Source organism: Manihot esculenta, chromosome 9 (genome assembly GCF_001659605.2).
Source record: "Manihot esculenta cultivar AM560-2 chromosome 9, M.esculenta_v8, whole genome shotgun sequence".
Lineage (NCBI taxonomy): Eukaryota > Viridiplantae > Streptophyta > Magnoliopsida > Malpighiales > Euphorbiaceae > Manihot > Manihot esculenta.
Window position 1 is genome coordinate 27,304,177 of NC_035169.2, and position 16,596 is coordinate 27,320,772.

Here is a 16,596-nt window from a genome sequence, read left to right on the forward strand (position 1 = left end):
ATTTTCATTACATTGCATGTCCACTAAAACTCTATTACATGACATAACTATAGCCATTACCTTTGTTGACTCCCTGTGCTATCTCTGGTCCTGCAAACCTGGGGGTTAGGGGAAGGGGGTGAGCTACTAAAGTCCAGTGAGCAGAATAGTAAAACAGTTAATTAAACACATGCTTTCATGAAATGCATCACATCACAAGCAATTCACATCACGGATGGACTTGTCACCAGTAACCCTCTGCATATCGTAACATGTCCAACTGTGCCAGGGACGATACGGCCACACTTGGTCTTCTCTTACATATACATATCATAACATGTCCAACTGTGCCAGGGGCGATACGGCCACACCTGGTCTTTTCTTACATATAACTTGTTGCCAGGGGCGATACGGCCACACCTGGTCTTCTCTTACATATAACTTGTTGCCAGGGGCGATACGGCCACACCTGGTCTTTCCATCTCATATCATATCATATCATATCACATCGAGGGCTAATGGATTATCCAATATCCATCCACATCCACATCATAATGAATAATGCAATGCGTTATATTCGTGGATTCTAATGCAACAACCTATAAACATGGCAATCGTGATGCATGAACATGCTTAAAAGTTTATTTGCTTTAAAAAAAAATAAAAGAGTTGTGTTCTACTCACCTCTGGCTAATGTTTTACTGACTCTGTAGCAGCTAGCTCACTGCTGACCTCCTCGGTCTCTCAGGTCTGATCCTACACAGGTGGACTCAAATGAGGGACCAAACATACTCTAACATAACTCTAAACTTCTCCCCAAAAACCCCCCTAAAACATCATAAAACATGCATGTAAAACAGGTAAAGGAAGGCTGGGCAGGGAACTTTCGGCGGCAGGTTTGGCGGCTGAAGGTCCCTACAGATTCGAAAGTCAGGCACTTTCAGGGGCAGGTTCGGAGGCCGAAAGTCCTTCCAGAGCCGAAAGTCACAACCTTCGGGGGCAGGTTCGGCGGCCGAAACTCCCCTCCAGAGCCGAAAGTCCAAACTTTTGGGGGCGAGTTTAGGCAGCCTAAAATTGCCTCTAGGCAGGTTCGGCGGCCGAAACTGGCTTCGGCGGCCGAACCTGGGCTCTCCCAAAGGGCAAAACCCGAGCCTCACATGCACATCCAGCCACCCCAAAGCCTCTCAACTCACACCAACTCACACAAAAGTATGCATAAACATATTTTTAAGTATTTAGGGGCTTAAAATTAGCCTATACCCCAACAAACATCACATTTAGCATACATTTATCATAAAGGGTACATAAACCCTAACATTTTAGATCTACTCTAAACATGCATCATATACCCTTAAAACCCCTCAAAACTTACTTAAAACATAAGAGAGGGTGAGGATCTACTCTTACCTCTTGAAGATCGAGAGGAGAGGCGATCCAAACTTGGAGATTAGGAGGAAAAGAGCTCCGGGGGTCTCCAAGCTTCAAAACTTGATCTTGGCTTAAAAAATGTTCAAAAACAAGATAAAAACTCATCAAAACTCATAAAAATCATGAGAGACTTGAAGGAAGAGCACAAGATCGACAAAGGGTGGCGGAGACTCACCTTGCCCGGAAATGGAGAGAGAAAATCCACCCATTTTCGGACAGGGGGCCCTTTATAGGTGGCTGGCCAGACCACTTTCGAGGGCCAAAAGTGCCTCCGCTTCTGCCCCATGTTCGGCGGCCGAACATGGGTCCTTCCCTCAAGCTCTTTTCTTTTTCATTTTTAAAACATTAACTCAAAAACTTAGTATTAAAACCTTAAAAACATATAAAAAAATTTTAGAAAACCTTTATTTTACCCTTCTAGAAGGCTTCCGACATCCGAGGAATTTCGGATTCCAACGGAGATTCCGCCGGAAGGTAAAAATTCCGATGTTGGAGTCTAGTCGGGTATTACATCGTATCAGTTAATATAATTAAAGTAATAAATTTTATTTTGTATTTCTTATATAGTATATACCATATATTCATATTTCTCTATTCTTAAATTATTATTGTAATTAATAGATTTTATATCTTTAAAAGCATATTGAATACAAACATATTATTAGAAAGTTAAAAAATAAATTATCATTTAAAGAAAAAGAAAATATCATATGATTTAGAATATATAAAAAAATAAAAATAAACTTTTCTTTGTTGGAGAAAATGAGTAATATATTTTAAAAGAATGAAAAAAAATAAAAAGTTAAAATATATATATAAAAAAATTAAATAATAAATAAAACGAGTAAAAATAAAATGCATGATACTTTATAAAAATGCTAAGCTATTCAAATATCTACTTTTCGTTCCATGGAAAGCTGACTGTCCAAAATGGTATGCAGTTAGAAAAAAGATGTTTGAACTTCTTATTCTCAAATGTAGGAAATATAGATTCGAAAATAACCAATTCTCAAAACAAAGCTCTGGAAAAATTTATCTGAATTATTTTCTGATCCCAAGTTTAGTTCTTAGCACATTCTCTGTTACAGTTTTATAATCATTAAAATCAATGGAATTTTCTACAATCTCCATAAATTCGTAGTTAACTCTAATTATGTTGATAAGCTTGTTATAGGGTTATGCTTATAGCCCATGATAGTGTGTAATACAGTGTAATCTCAAGACAAACTTCTAATAACTTTAATGCAGCAGTAAGATATTAATTCTCAACAAATCTATACAGCATAATTGTATGTCAAATCATTTGCTACTTTTGTGTAAACAATCTTGCAGAAGCGAAATTAATCAAAATTACAGAAAAACACTAAAAAATTCACGCACATCTAAATATATGAATGAACAGAAGCAAAGATAGGACATATCAAAGTTATTATTATCTCTTTAGTTTAGTCTAGAAAGATTTTTTGTCCCAAACTCTAGATTCATCTTTATGAGGATTAGGTCCTCTTTTACTCTCCGATCAGTCGTTCGTGCCCCTTCCAGGTGGGAGATGACTCTTCCTACCACCTAGAGTTGTGGGTTCCTCCCATCCCCCTCCAGGTGGATGTATATAGTTTTTATTTTCTTGGAGTTGCAGATCTAACCTTCATTGAGAGGATTCTTTTAGAGATCTGCTTGCTTTTACTTTCCTTCGTTTTGTGTTTATGTTCTTCTAGCCCATTACATGCAAGTGACTTAGATTCATGTTGGTTTTTTATGTAGGAAAGTAGATTTGGGGCGTTAATGTAGAATCTATTGGGAAAAGGGAATTTACAATTGCAGAAAACAAAGGATAAAATTAGTTATCTAAATTTGGGCGATACTGAAATTAGATAACATACTATATAGCTAAAAAATATAGCTAACTGAAACTAGCAAACTATATTTTGGAACTGACAATTTTATTCAGAGATTACAATATATCTGATAGTCTGATATGCTATTCACTTCAGTACACTGCAATAATAACTCAGTACCTTTTAAATAGATATTATAAAAAAAACTAATAAAATAGAAATGAGAAAATACTGTCACTACAGTAAACATGGTTTGACTCAATAACAGACAAGAAAATAGAACCTAAAAAATTTGAACATAAAATAACTAACAAAGACTAAATTAAACTAACGTTAATCATGTGCTAATTTTAAATCAATCTTCAGCACATCTTCTTAATTTAAAATTACACACTCCAAGTTGATTCTGAAATAATCATGTTTGTCTCGAGAAAGTGACTCCGTGAGTATATTTGCCACTTGATCATTTGTACTACAATATTGTAATGAAATCACCCCTTGTGCCACAAGATCACGAATAAAGTGAACTCAAATATCTATATGCTTTGTTCTTCCATGAAAAGCTAGATTTTTAGATATTGCAATTGCTGCTTTATTGTCATAATAAATCTCAGTTGCTCAATCTTGTTATTGCCATAAATCTGCAAGAATTCTTCTTAGCCAAATTCCTTGACATGCTGATGCAGTTACAACTACATATTTTACTTTTGATGAAGACAAAACTATTGTACTTTGTTTTTTAGAACTCCAGCAAATAGCTGTTGATCCAAGCTTAAACATATAACTTGAGGTACTTATTTTGTCCTCCAAACATCCAGTCTAATCACTATTACTGAAACCAGATAGTCTAAAATTTGCAGTTTTTGTCTACCACAACCCAAAATCAATAGTACCAGCTGCTTAGCGCATGACTCGTTTTGCAGCTCCAAGATGATACTTTGAAGGATAGTTCATGAACCTCAAAATTACTCCAACTGAAAAGGCATATCAGGTCTTGTATGGGTCAAGTATATTAGGCGCCAACCATACTTCTAAAATAGCTTGCATTAGCTAGTTCAGTTCCATTATTAACCTATAACTTCTCATTTAAATTTATGGGGGTAGCTGCAATCTTACAATTCAGCATATTAAATCTCTTAAGTAAATCAATTGCATATTTTCTTTGAAACACAAAGATTCCATCTTCAACTTGCTTGACTTCTAATCTAAGAAAATAATGCAACAATCCTAAATCTGACATTTTAAACTTTTTCTTCATGCATAGCTTGAACTCATAATTAGAGAAGAAGAAGAACCCATATGTATCATATCATCAACATAAAGGCAAACAATAAGAAGGTCATTTGTACCTTGCCTCTTTAACTAGAGAGTAAGTTCATTCTTACTTTGTTCAAAACCATTCTATAGAAAATAGTTATATATTTTGTTGTACCATGTCCGGGGTGCTTGCTTAAGCCCATACAATGCTTTCTTAGCTTGTACATTTGCTCTTCTTTCCTACAAACAATAAACCTTCAAGTTGAGATACGTACACTTTCTCTTCCAGCTCTCCATTTAGGAATGCAGATTTAACATCAAATTGGTAGATTGGCCAATTTAATCGAGTAACTAAGGCAAAAAGAGTTCTCACCGTTTCAAACTGTGCAACGGAAGAGAAGGTGTCATAGTAATCCACACCTTATTGCTGTGAATAGCCTTTTACTACAAGTCGTACTTTTCATTTTTGAATGCTGCCATCTACTTGAAACTTTGTTCTAAAAACCCATTTGACACCAGTGGCTTTCTTGTCTTTAGGAAGATCCACCAATTTTTAATTCATTCCTTTGAATTGCTGCAATTTCATCTTTCATAGCATTGCGCCACTTTTTTTTCTCCGCTGCTTCTTCAAAAGTTGTTGGATCAGCTACAAACAATACTTGTGAAGTCTTATAAATTTCAGCCAATGATCGGAATAAGATGAGCTTTCAGAAATTGGAGAAGTAGCTTGCTGTAATAGAAAAGTAGCTTATTGTATTTGAATAGGTGGAGAATTAGCTTGCTGTATTTCAACTGAACTTTCAAACTGTATGCTATCTGAATCTTTTTGCCAAGGCCAACTTGCCTTTTCATCAAAGAAAACATTCCTGCTCATTTCTTTGCCCATCGTCTCTACCACGATCATTTCTACCACAACCTCCTCTACCTCTGTATCCTCCTTTTCTATGTCCTCTACCAGCTACTTCACATTTTACATGAAAAGATTTCTCTTCATTCTTTTCATTTGATCTGCATAATCTCACTTCATGATATTGCAAGGATCCCATCAATTCATCAAATGAGTATGTGGCCAAGTCTTTAGACTCTTCAATGTCTACCACAACATGATCAAACTTTGCATGTGGAGTTAAACTCCTTAACACCTTTGCAACAATAGTTTGATTCGAGATTTCTTCTCTATAAGACCTCATTTGATTAACAATTGTACCTACTCTTGGGAGAAAATCTTGCACTGTTTCTCTACTCTTCATTTGCAAGGTTTCAATATCACGATGAAGAGCCTTGGTACGCCGTTTGCAAGGTCACCCAAGCATTTCTACTAGTAGTTGCTGCTGTAATTTTTGAAAAGACTGACTCGTGCACAACTTGCTCAATGAAAAATAATGCTTTGGAATCCTTCTTCTTATTTTCCTTTAACCTGGTTTCTTCATCTGGGTCGGGATACCCTTTCTCAACTAAGTCCCACAAATCTTGAGACTTAAACAAAGTTCTTATCTTGATATTCCAGAATTCAAAGTTTTCATCTTTAAAAATAGAAATTGCTGGTTGATAAATACTCACAATGTTGCCATTTGATGCCATGAGCTAATGCCCAATTTTCTGAATAAATCAGAATCTAATACCACTTTTGTTGGGAAAAAGAAATTGACAATTGTAAAAAACAGAGGATAAAATTAGTTATCTAAATTTGAGCGATACTTAAATTAGATAACATACCAGATAGCAACAAAAATATAGCTAATTAAGACTAGCAAACTGGATTTTGGAACTGACGACTTTATTCAGACATTACAATATATATATATATATATATATATATATATATATATATATATATGACAGTCTGATATGCTATTCATTTCAGTACAATAATAAGTCAGTACCTTTTAAATAAACATTACAAAGAAACTAACAAAATAAAAATGAGAAAATACTGTCATTATAATTAACTTGACTTAACTCAATAATACACAAGAAAATTGAACCTAAAGAATATGAAAGGAAAATAACTAATAAAAACTAAATCAAACTAACGATTTTAAATCAATCTTCAATAGAACCAGCATGTTGAGGACGCCTCTATCTTCATCTGGATCGGGATACCCTTTCTCAACTAAATCCCACAAATCTTGAGACTTAAACAGAGTTCTTATCTTGATACTCCAGAATTCAAAGTTTTTATCTTTAAAAATAGAAATTGCTGGTTGAAAAATACTTACAATGTTGTCATTTGATGCCATGAGCTAATGCCCAATTTTCTGAATGAATCAGACTCTAATATCACTTTTGTTGGGAAAAAGAAATTGACAATTGTAAAAAACAGAGGATAAAATTAGTTATCTAAATTTGAGCGATACTTAAATTAGATAACATACCAGATAGCAACAAAAATATAGCTAATTAAAACTAGCAAACTGGATTATATATATCTTACAGTATGATATGCTATTCATTTCAGTGCAATAATAAGTCAGTACCTTTTAAATAGACGTTACAAAGAAACTAACAAAATAAAAATGAGAAAATAATGTCACTATAATTAACTTGACTTAACTCAATAATACACAAGAAAATTGAACCTAAAGAATATGGAAGGAAAATAACTAATAAAAACTAAATCAAATTTTAAATCAATCTTCAATAGAACCAGCATGTTGAGGACGCCTCTGTAAACTGTGAATATGATCACCCAAAGTTGCAAGCGAAGCTGTGGATCTTAGGCTTTGAAGATTCTGCACTGTTTAGGAGCCTCTGCAATTTCTGGAAATTTTCTGCAGATTTATGAAAAACAGAGGAAAGGATTTTTGGAACAGAGGAAAAGAAATTGACACAGATTCCTTTAGAACTTAGCTCACCTGCCGATTCCTTTGATCAGCATAGTGTTGTTATTTATAGTAGAATGTACAACTGAAAAACAAAACAATCCGAGCTTGAAGCCGCAAATCTCAGATTAAAAGAGAAACTGACGCTAAATGGGTTAAAGAAAAAACGGGCGTTGAACAGTTCAAGCCACACATGCAGGAACAACGTGCAACATGCAGAAACAACGTGTAATGGGTACATGCTCATCAACCAAATGACAGCTGGCGTAACAGCTGGCAACAAGCTTATTTCCTTCAGCCTCTATCTTCCTCCACCTTTGTTCTTTGATCTAGCTCTCCCCAGCATGATCGGTACTTTGAAAGAGAATCTCCTCTGTTAATCTGCCGTTATTTAATATTTATCTTTCTTCCACCATTGGTTGAGCTTCAAAATGTGTTTATCGATGTTGGGTTACAGTTGTGGTTCTTTTATTCGCTAAATCTGTTGTACTTTGAGGTCCTAAAGCTGCCGCTTATTGCATGGATGGTTGACCTTCTAGGTTACCTTGTTGAAGCTGAGGCTCTGGTCGGATCCACTTTTCGTATCCACAATGATAGTCTTTGGCTTGATCAAGTTTCTTTGCTTTTGTTGGCTATTGGAGGCTCTGGATGGAGGATTCTATTTTCTAGCCATTTTTTACGGTGGATCTTTCCCGTCGACAGCGGCACTACTCCTGGGATTTCTCGACTCTTCTAACTGCTAGGGTTAAGTGTCATAGACCTCGGGCCTTATGTTTTAAGTTTTTAGGCCTCCAACAGTTCTTTTTCAAGTCTGTTTTATTTGGGTTGTATCTGTTATAGGTCTTAGGGCTTCTATTAATAAATTTTTTATCTTTACGGAAAAAAAAAATACAAAAGAAAAAGCAGAAACAAAGATAACAACAATTTTGGTTTCTTCTTTTAGAGATTTAGCAAGCATACTCTGGAAGGAAAAGTTAATCACTCCAGACATTCCAAACCTTTAAAGATCAAGTTTACACTGATAGTTAATAAATTCAAGAAAACTATTTGTGACAAATTAATATGTCAGCTACAAAGATATATGGTTACAACAAGACAGAAGCTGTTGGAGTTCAATCTAATGTTGCCACTGGATTTGCTCGTGTTACCTGAAGAGCTTGACAAGTCTGTCAGTTTGACGTGAAGCTTTTTTACAGACAACATAAGAACTGTTTCTCAAGAATATCAAAATTGTCATCACATTCCATTCCACTTACAGAAATTGGAGTTTCAGGAAGTTCCATGCAATTGAACCACACTGTAGATGTACACAAGATGCAAAAATTAATTGTTCATCAATAAAATTCTATGCTACAGATGCTGTAACTAAGGATGTAAATGAGCAGACTACCTACAAAAATCATTCTATCCAAATTCAATTAAAATTATCAATATCTAAACCCGCTCCAAAACCAATTAAAATCTAAAACTATTTAAATCTATTTTAATTAATCGTGTTTAATATTATATATTTTAATTAGTAATTTATATAAAAATATAATTTTATTAATAATTTTTATTTTAAAAACTAGTATTTCTAAAAAATATTTAAATTTTAATTTTCATATAAAACACATATAAAATTTAAAAATATTATTAATAAAATATATTTTTATATTAAGTTAATTGTTTATATAAACGAATTCAGATAATGAATAATTTATATATAAAACCTGAACCGATTCAAACCTATTATTAGTATTAATTTTTAAATTTGAACCATCTCAAATTAGATTATATACTAACAAAAAATATTGTACATACAGAATATTATAACAAACCAAAGAAATTTAGTTGCCTAATAGTTTTCTTTTTACAAATAAAAATAGTTAAATCAGATATAATATGACGTTCAGTTGCCTGCTTGTGGAAAAGAATTCATACATAAAATTAAAATTATATATAATAACTAATACGCAACTGTTAAATAATTTGAATAATAGATTCAAAAATTATTTGAATTAGTTTGAACCGGATTATCTCATATAAAAAGTGAGGAACTAAGATATATTATGTCACTTAAAAATAGCCTTCCATTAATGAAAAGGAAGCTTCAAAATTGTAATCACATTACGGAAATTAGAGTTTCTCCATCCCTTAGTTCACAGAAAGGAAAGGGTGTTGTAGTAACATATCAGCAGACCACCTATAAGCAGCAATACGAACTAAACATCGGCTGAGGAAATCCGTTGCGTTCTCTGATATGTTTGTGGGAATCTTTGGCATTTCATCTGAATATCCAATCACCTCCTTAAGATCTTTAACTCTTCGGTATCCCCAAGCTGATTTTGCAGTCAGCATCTCCAATACAACACATCCAAAGGCCCAAATATCTGTAGCATACTCAATCTTTCTGTCTCTCACCGATTCTGGAGACATGAATCTTAACGTGCCCCTCAGATTATGGCACTCTTCATTCACCGCCTTAGCCACTCCAAAATCTGCAATCTTTGCTCTGAAAGTTCCATTCCTGTTTGGTCTACCAGGCATCAGCAAAATGTTAGCTGGCTTGATATCGCAATGGATGTAACCACGAGAGTGAATGTACTTCAAACCTCGTAGAATGTCTCTTGAATAAGACCTAACATCAGACTCAGCCAAACCATGATCTGATTTTCTTATTTGCCGTTGCAAACTAAGCCCAGAACAGTATTCCAAGAGCAGGTTATATACTATCACCCCGTTGGCTGTAACCGTAACTTCATGTCCATAAAAACGAACCACATGAGGACTGTTTCCAAGATGGCAAAGAACTCGCTTCTCATGAATTAATGAAGATGATCGAAGCATAATCGCAGATTTTACAGCCATCTCTGAAGGGAGATTGGTTTTCTGATTGTTGGTGGTTCTTGTTTTAGCATAAAAGACAGAACCAAAGCCTCCCTTGCCAAGCAAGCGTACTTTTGTCCATGAAAGCCCATGAGAGGATTCTAAAGCAGTAGCCTCTTTGAAACGAACAACAGGAGTCTTCTTTTTCCTCTTAACGAATGCATACCATTTAGAAGCATGTTTTGGACTCTTACGAGCAGAGGAGGAAGAAGACGATATCACCACTTTTATCAAAAAAATAAAAAATAAAAAAATGAAAAAAGACGATATCACCACCACAGACGAGGACGAGGAGGTCCCCACCGCAGAGATGAGATGCGCCATTGTTGAAGAAAACATAAGAAGCTCTGTGACAAACGAGGATTTTATTTCTTGAAGATTATTACAAGTAGATTAGGACTAGGAGAGTTGGAGTTTCGTTTTAATCCCTAGTTAGGTCGGATTTGGGAAGTGCGTGCAACAGTTAAACTAGGTTTCAGTTCTTTCAGTTATTTGAAAGGATAGTGACACTGGATTGATTTGATCATCTCAGAAATCCCACAATCAATAAAATTCAATTTCTTGACAAGTAATTTTCATGCGAAGTATTCCAATTTTATTGCGTTTTCGATCTGTTCACTAAACTTCAGTTTTTTTTTATAACTATTCTAAATTTAATTTAAATATTATTAAACAACTGATTTCTAAATTAATTCAATTAAAATATTCTTTTTCTTTTTATATCACATATATTTCATTTTTTTTATTAAAATTTAATAGATTTTAAATATTTACACTAATAATTATATATTTACACTAATCACACGATATAAAGTTCTTTTTTATTATTTTAATTATTAAATATAAATTTTTAATTCTTTTAAATAGAGTTAGAATTTATTTTTATTTATTTACTTTTTAATAAAATTAAATATTAAATAAATAAATAAATAAAAATTCAATGTTAAATAAATTAAAATAATTCATAAATTTTTAAATAATACTATAAATATTCCTAATTTTAATTTTAATTATATTTAAATATTATTGTTATTTTCATATTATAAGTATGTTTATAGTTTCTAGATACTCAAATACGGAATAAAAACTAATGGGACACAGTTTCTCGTGAGCAATGCAACATAAATAAGATAAAATAAAAAAATGAAAGAAAAATAGAGAAGAAGAAGACATACAGAGATTTATGAGTTCAATTCAAATTGACTTTTGATAATCATTCTACATCTCAAAATACTGAAAAGCCCTTAAGTTCTTTTAAATGAAACCGGATGAATAAAATGGCGTCGTTCCTCTTACTCTTCTCAGATGTTCCGAGCACTTTAAAGAATCTGTGCATTTAGGACTTCCAGGCACTCTAGCCTTTCTTTCATCAGGCTTGTCTATATCAGTCCTGCTTCCATTAGACAAATCGACCCTTCCTTAAATTTTTTGAGCCTTTTTTGAGCCCATAAAGAAATTTTTTGAGAAGGTAGACTTGCCCTTGTAAGGTTTTGTCACACCCTTATGGAGGTTGAATATAAATTTTCTCATTCAGATTAGGAAAGCTTTGTTGATGTCTAATTGAAAGATATGCCATTTTTTATTTGTGGCTAAGGCTATAACAAGCCTAATAGTGGTGAATTTGGCCACAGGAGAGAACCAGTCCTTATAGTTTAGGCCCTCTAATTGATTACAATCTTTGGCTACCAAAGAAGCTTTAAATCTATCAATTTCACCATTAGGTTTATATTTAATTTGTAAATATATTTGCATTTTATGGCTTTCTTCCTTTTGGGAAGGTCAGTAAGCACCCAAGTGTTATTGTGTTCAAGAGCAAGCAATTCAAGTTGCATTGCTTTTTCCCATTTGGCATCTTAAGAGGCTTAGACATAGGTGTGGGGTTCAATGATGTGAGAGACATTGGAGAGAAAGGAATGGTGTGAAGGGGTAAAAGATATGGAGGGAGATGCTGAATTGGTTGTTGTACTAGCAGTATGAATGAAATCTTGTAGCCAGGAAGGTGGCTTGGTCAATTTGGTTGACCTTCTAGGTTCTGGTAGAGAATTACTTACAGAGGTAGAGAGACTGGTAAGCGGTTTAAGGGTTTCTAGATTAAGTTCTATGATAGGCAAAGGCAGAATAATATTATACTCATTATAAGAATCTTTAAAAGGAAAGATATGTTCATGAAAGATTACATCTCTACTCATAAAGATAGTATGATCATTATCATAGAGCTTATAAACTTTGTGATTTCCATCATATCCAATGAGGATAGCTTTGGTGGATCTATTTTCAAATTTATCTTTATTAGGTTTTAGTTTGGTTGCAAAGCAAAGACAACCAAACTTTCTAAGGTAAGTGTATTGGGGAGCTTTGCCAAAGTGCTTTTGGTAAATACTGATCCATCCTAGCTTTTCCATAGGGAGTCTATTTATCAACTAAGTAGTAGTAAGAGTGCATTCAGACTAGAATTATTTTGGAATATTAGATTAAATCTTTAGAGCTCTAGCAATATCCAGAATATGTCTATGTTTTCTCTCCACAACTCCATTTTGTTGTGGAGTATAAAGACATGTTGTTTGATGGATGATGCCCTTAGTTTAACATAGTTTGGAGCATTCTTGACTAAGAAATTCAGAACCATTGTTTATTCTTATGGTTTTAAGAGTTATGCTAAATTGATTTTCCACCATGTGAATAAAATTAGATAGGGCAGCAGTGGCTTGCCCCTTAAGGTGCATCATGAAGTCCAAGTGGCTCTAAAGTAATCATCTACCATGGTGAGAAAATTTTTAGCACCCTCTCTATGGGTCCCCAAATATCCACATCCACTAAGTCAAAGGCATATTTGGCTATGGAAATATTAAGAGACAAAGGTAGTCTAGATTGTTTAGCCAGTGGGCAAACCTGGCACTAAAAATCAGTGGTATCATTAGCATGAATACCTTGAATGTATTTCAGTTTTCCTAAGGAAGCATGTCCTAATCTTTCATGAAAATCTTGAATGCTATTAGCATCCATGCATGTACCATTAACAAAATTAAAGCTTTTTTATTGATGCAAGTTTGAGAAAGCATGGTATTTACAAAGGATGTCAATGTAGGCATTATAGTCATTACTTCAAACAAACATGTATTGATTTCTACAGGAGAGAAGCTCATGTGATTCAATTTGTATAAACCTCCCTCTTCCCTTCCCATAGCAACCACTCTCTTAATCAGAGGGTCCTGAATTATACAGCAAGTAGAGCAGAAAATTAGACTCATGGAAGAGGTTCTGACCAACTTACTAATAGAGAGAAGATTATAGTGAAATTTAGGTATGTAAAGCACTTGATCAAGTTTAAGAGATTTGGACAAAGCTATTTGACCTGCATATGAAACCTTAACAGATGTGCTATCAAGCAGATGAACAATAATGCAGTTATTTAGGGAATGTAGAGTACTAAATAAAGATTTATCAAATGACATATGATCAGTTGCCCCACTATCTAGAATCCAATATGTATTCATACGCATTTTAGTATAACAAGCAGTATTGAAATGAGACTGACCCTGCAAAGCCCAGAGTATTTGATTCAACTTCATATCCCAAGTAGGAGTCTCCTTGTGTGGCATTAGCTGCTAAAGCATTTTTGCCTTTTACTAATTTGGTCACCTCCTATTGGAGATTGCTTAGCATAGCACTAAGCTCATCAATTTTTGTTTTAGCTTCAAGGGGGTTATCTTCTGCAAGGAATGATCCTTCAGTAATAACTATTATCCTATTTCCATTGCCTAAGTTTTTTGTTTGCTTATCAGGTTGTCCAGCAGCTTTAATTTTTGGTTTGTACCATTCTGGATACCGTATTAGCTTAAAACATCTTTCCTTAACATGTCCATCCATGTTACAGTGAGAAAAGTGACCTTTCTTGGAGTCAAATTTTCTCTGTCTCCCTTGTAGTTGCCCTTGTACTTTATTTAGTAGCACAAGTGATTCAACATTTTCATTCATGCTTCTTAAGACAGCCTTTTGTTGTTTAAATTTCAAAACCATGGAGTAGGCTTTATTAATTGAAGGTAGAGGATCCATTCCCAGAATTTGTTCTTCACAGTCCTGTAGGCATCATGGAGCCCTATTAAGAACTGCATTAGCTTATTATGACTATTTATTTAATCGATAGTCTTAGAAGCACTGTAGGTGCAAGGAGGTAGGGCCTTCATAGACTCTAACTTATCCCAAGTCTTTTCATTCTTGTGAAATAGACAAACACAGAGATACTACCTTGGATCATTCGGTAGATCTTATTGTGTAACTGGTAAATCGTTGGCCCGTCACATTCGTCAAACCTTTCAGTTATTTCAATTCAAAGATCCCTAGCCGAAACTGTGTAGATAAATCCATCCATTAGATCTTTGGATATATAATTTAAAATCCAAAATGTGACTATGAAGTCACATCTTTTCCCTGTTCATGCCCCACAGACCCTCTAATAGGCATGGTAACAGTTCCTTCTATCAACCCTAACTTTTTCTTAGCTTCTAAGACTATTTTTATAGCCGTATGCCAAGATCAGAAGTTAATTCCAATTAAAGGGGCGATGACTAGAGACGTAATTGGATGATCCAACGAGTGTAGAACGAGCAAATCTCTGTTTCAAGATTTGTGATATGGTCCTTTTCAATCACCATAGCGATAGCTTCTTCTTTGCTACTAGTACCATGCTTTGGCATTTTATTCCGGCCGTTTTTACATGCAAGAGCGATGAGATCCAACAAGAAAGATTTACGGTGAGCTGTGAGGAAACCTAACCCTCTTTGATACCATGTAAAAGAAAGCTAAGGAGAGAGAGAAATGAGAAAAGAACAAAAAAAAGAAATTATTTCTTTTTCTGATATGTGCTGAAAAAATAGTTGTAATAATCCTCCTAAATAGTATTTATTATCAATTTAGTCCAAAAAAAATTCCTATTTTAAGAGCTTTAAACAGATGGTCCATAAAAACAACATAATTCATGCTCTCATACAATCAGAATATAAAAAATGACTGAAATTTACAACTTTACAATTTAAAGCTTTACTTTTATACTGTATTTCTATAGATACCAAATACAAAATAAGTATTAAAAACTCATAAAGATAAATCAAAGGTAAAATTCTAAATATATCAGATGAAAGTTAAATCAGATCCATGAGAATAATTGCTCTGAAATTAAATTATTATTTTATTAAATTAAATTATTAAATATATTATAAAACGAAAATAAGCAGAAAAAATAAAATTAAAAAATTAATTTGGTATTAGAATTACATCCATAACATTTGTGAAATTAATATTTGCAATCATGAAATATTCGAATTCCAATTAATATAATTGAATTATTTTCTAATTAATTATTTAAAATTACAAATCCAACTTTTAAACCAAAATGGGAAGGTATGAGAATTAAGACAAGAATTAATTCATGTAAATATAGCTCAAATAGTATTACATCTTAACCTACAGTAATTTAATTATTTAGCTACACAAAAAATAAGGGCAAGAATAAAAATATAAAAACCTTATCAAATTTTAAAGCAAGCATCATTTTAATTTTATAGATGAATATTTTATGTTATCATGATATTATTAACTATATTATATATAGAAGTGAAAAGAGAGAATAATGGAATTTCCAATTATACTTTTAGTGATTTAAAAAAAATAAAAAATAAAAAATAAATTAATTGTTAAAATTAATTTAATTAAAATTTATTAATTAAATTAATCATAGAATTTATATAAATATCAAATTATTAATCTTTTCCCTATTTAGATTCTTATAGTTATATTTATTATAATTCCAATTTTTTTGAAAAAAATGTGTTCTAACAATATTAAAACTGTAAATATTTCATTAAAAATATAAAAAAATATTTTTTTTTTCCTTTTAATTAAAAGATTTTGTAAAAAGTATTAAAATGTTTATGATAATTTTAATTAAATGAAAAATATATATAGTTAAAAAATGATAATTTTAATCGAATGAAATATAAAAGTTTAATTAATCATTTTAATTTAAGAGTTAACTATATTCGTGAAATTATTATAATAATGGATAATTAAATTTGATTGATTAAAAATGAATAATAATAATAATTTATATAAAATTAATAAAAATATATAAAAAAATTATTTTAAAAGATTCGGATATAGAATTCGGATAATGAGTAATATGCCATTAATCATAAATCAAATTAAATTTTAAATTTTTTTATTATATATATATTTTTATCGAAAATAAACGCACACACGAACTGAAACTACTGAATTTTAATTTGTATCTAAAAATAAATATAAGTTCACTGTTAAAATTAAATAAGGAAATATGGAATTTTAATGGTGAAAGAAATTATTAAAAAAACTAAAAGTAGAAGGTGGAAACACCATGAAATTCCAATCCGCAT

At 32.7% G+C, this 16,596-nt stretch overlaps 1 protein-coding gene across 1 annotated transcript; it reads right to left on the minus strand.

The window, feature by feature from the left end:
* Positions 1–9,457: 9,457 nt before the first annotated feature.
* On the minus strand, positions 9,458–13,788 carry LOC110623275 (mitogen-activated protein kinase kinase kinase 20). Its single transcript, XM_021768198.2, has 3 exons — positions 13,504–13,788; positions 13,302–13,398; positions 9,458–10,413 (listed from the first exon to the last, which is right to left on the minus strand). Exons 1-3 carry the CDS (start codon positions 13,786–13,788, stop codon positions 9,458–9,460), a joined length of 1,338 nt encoding a protein of 445 aa, XP_021623890.2.
* Between the last annotated feature and the right edge of the window lie 2,808 nt (positions 13,789–16,596).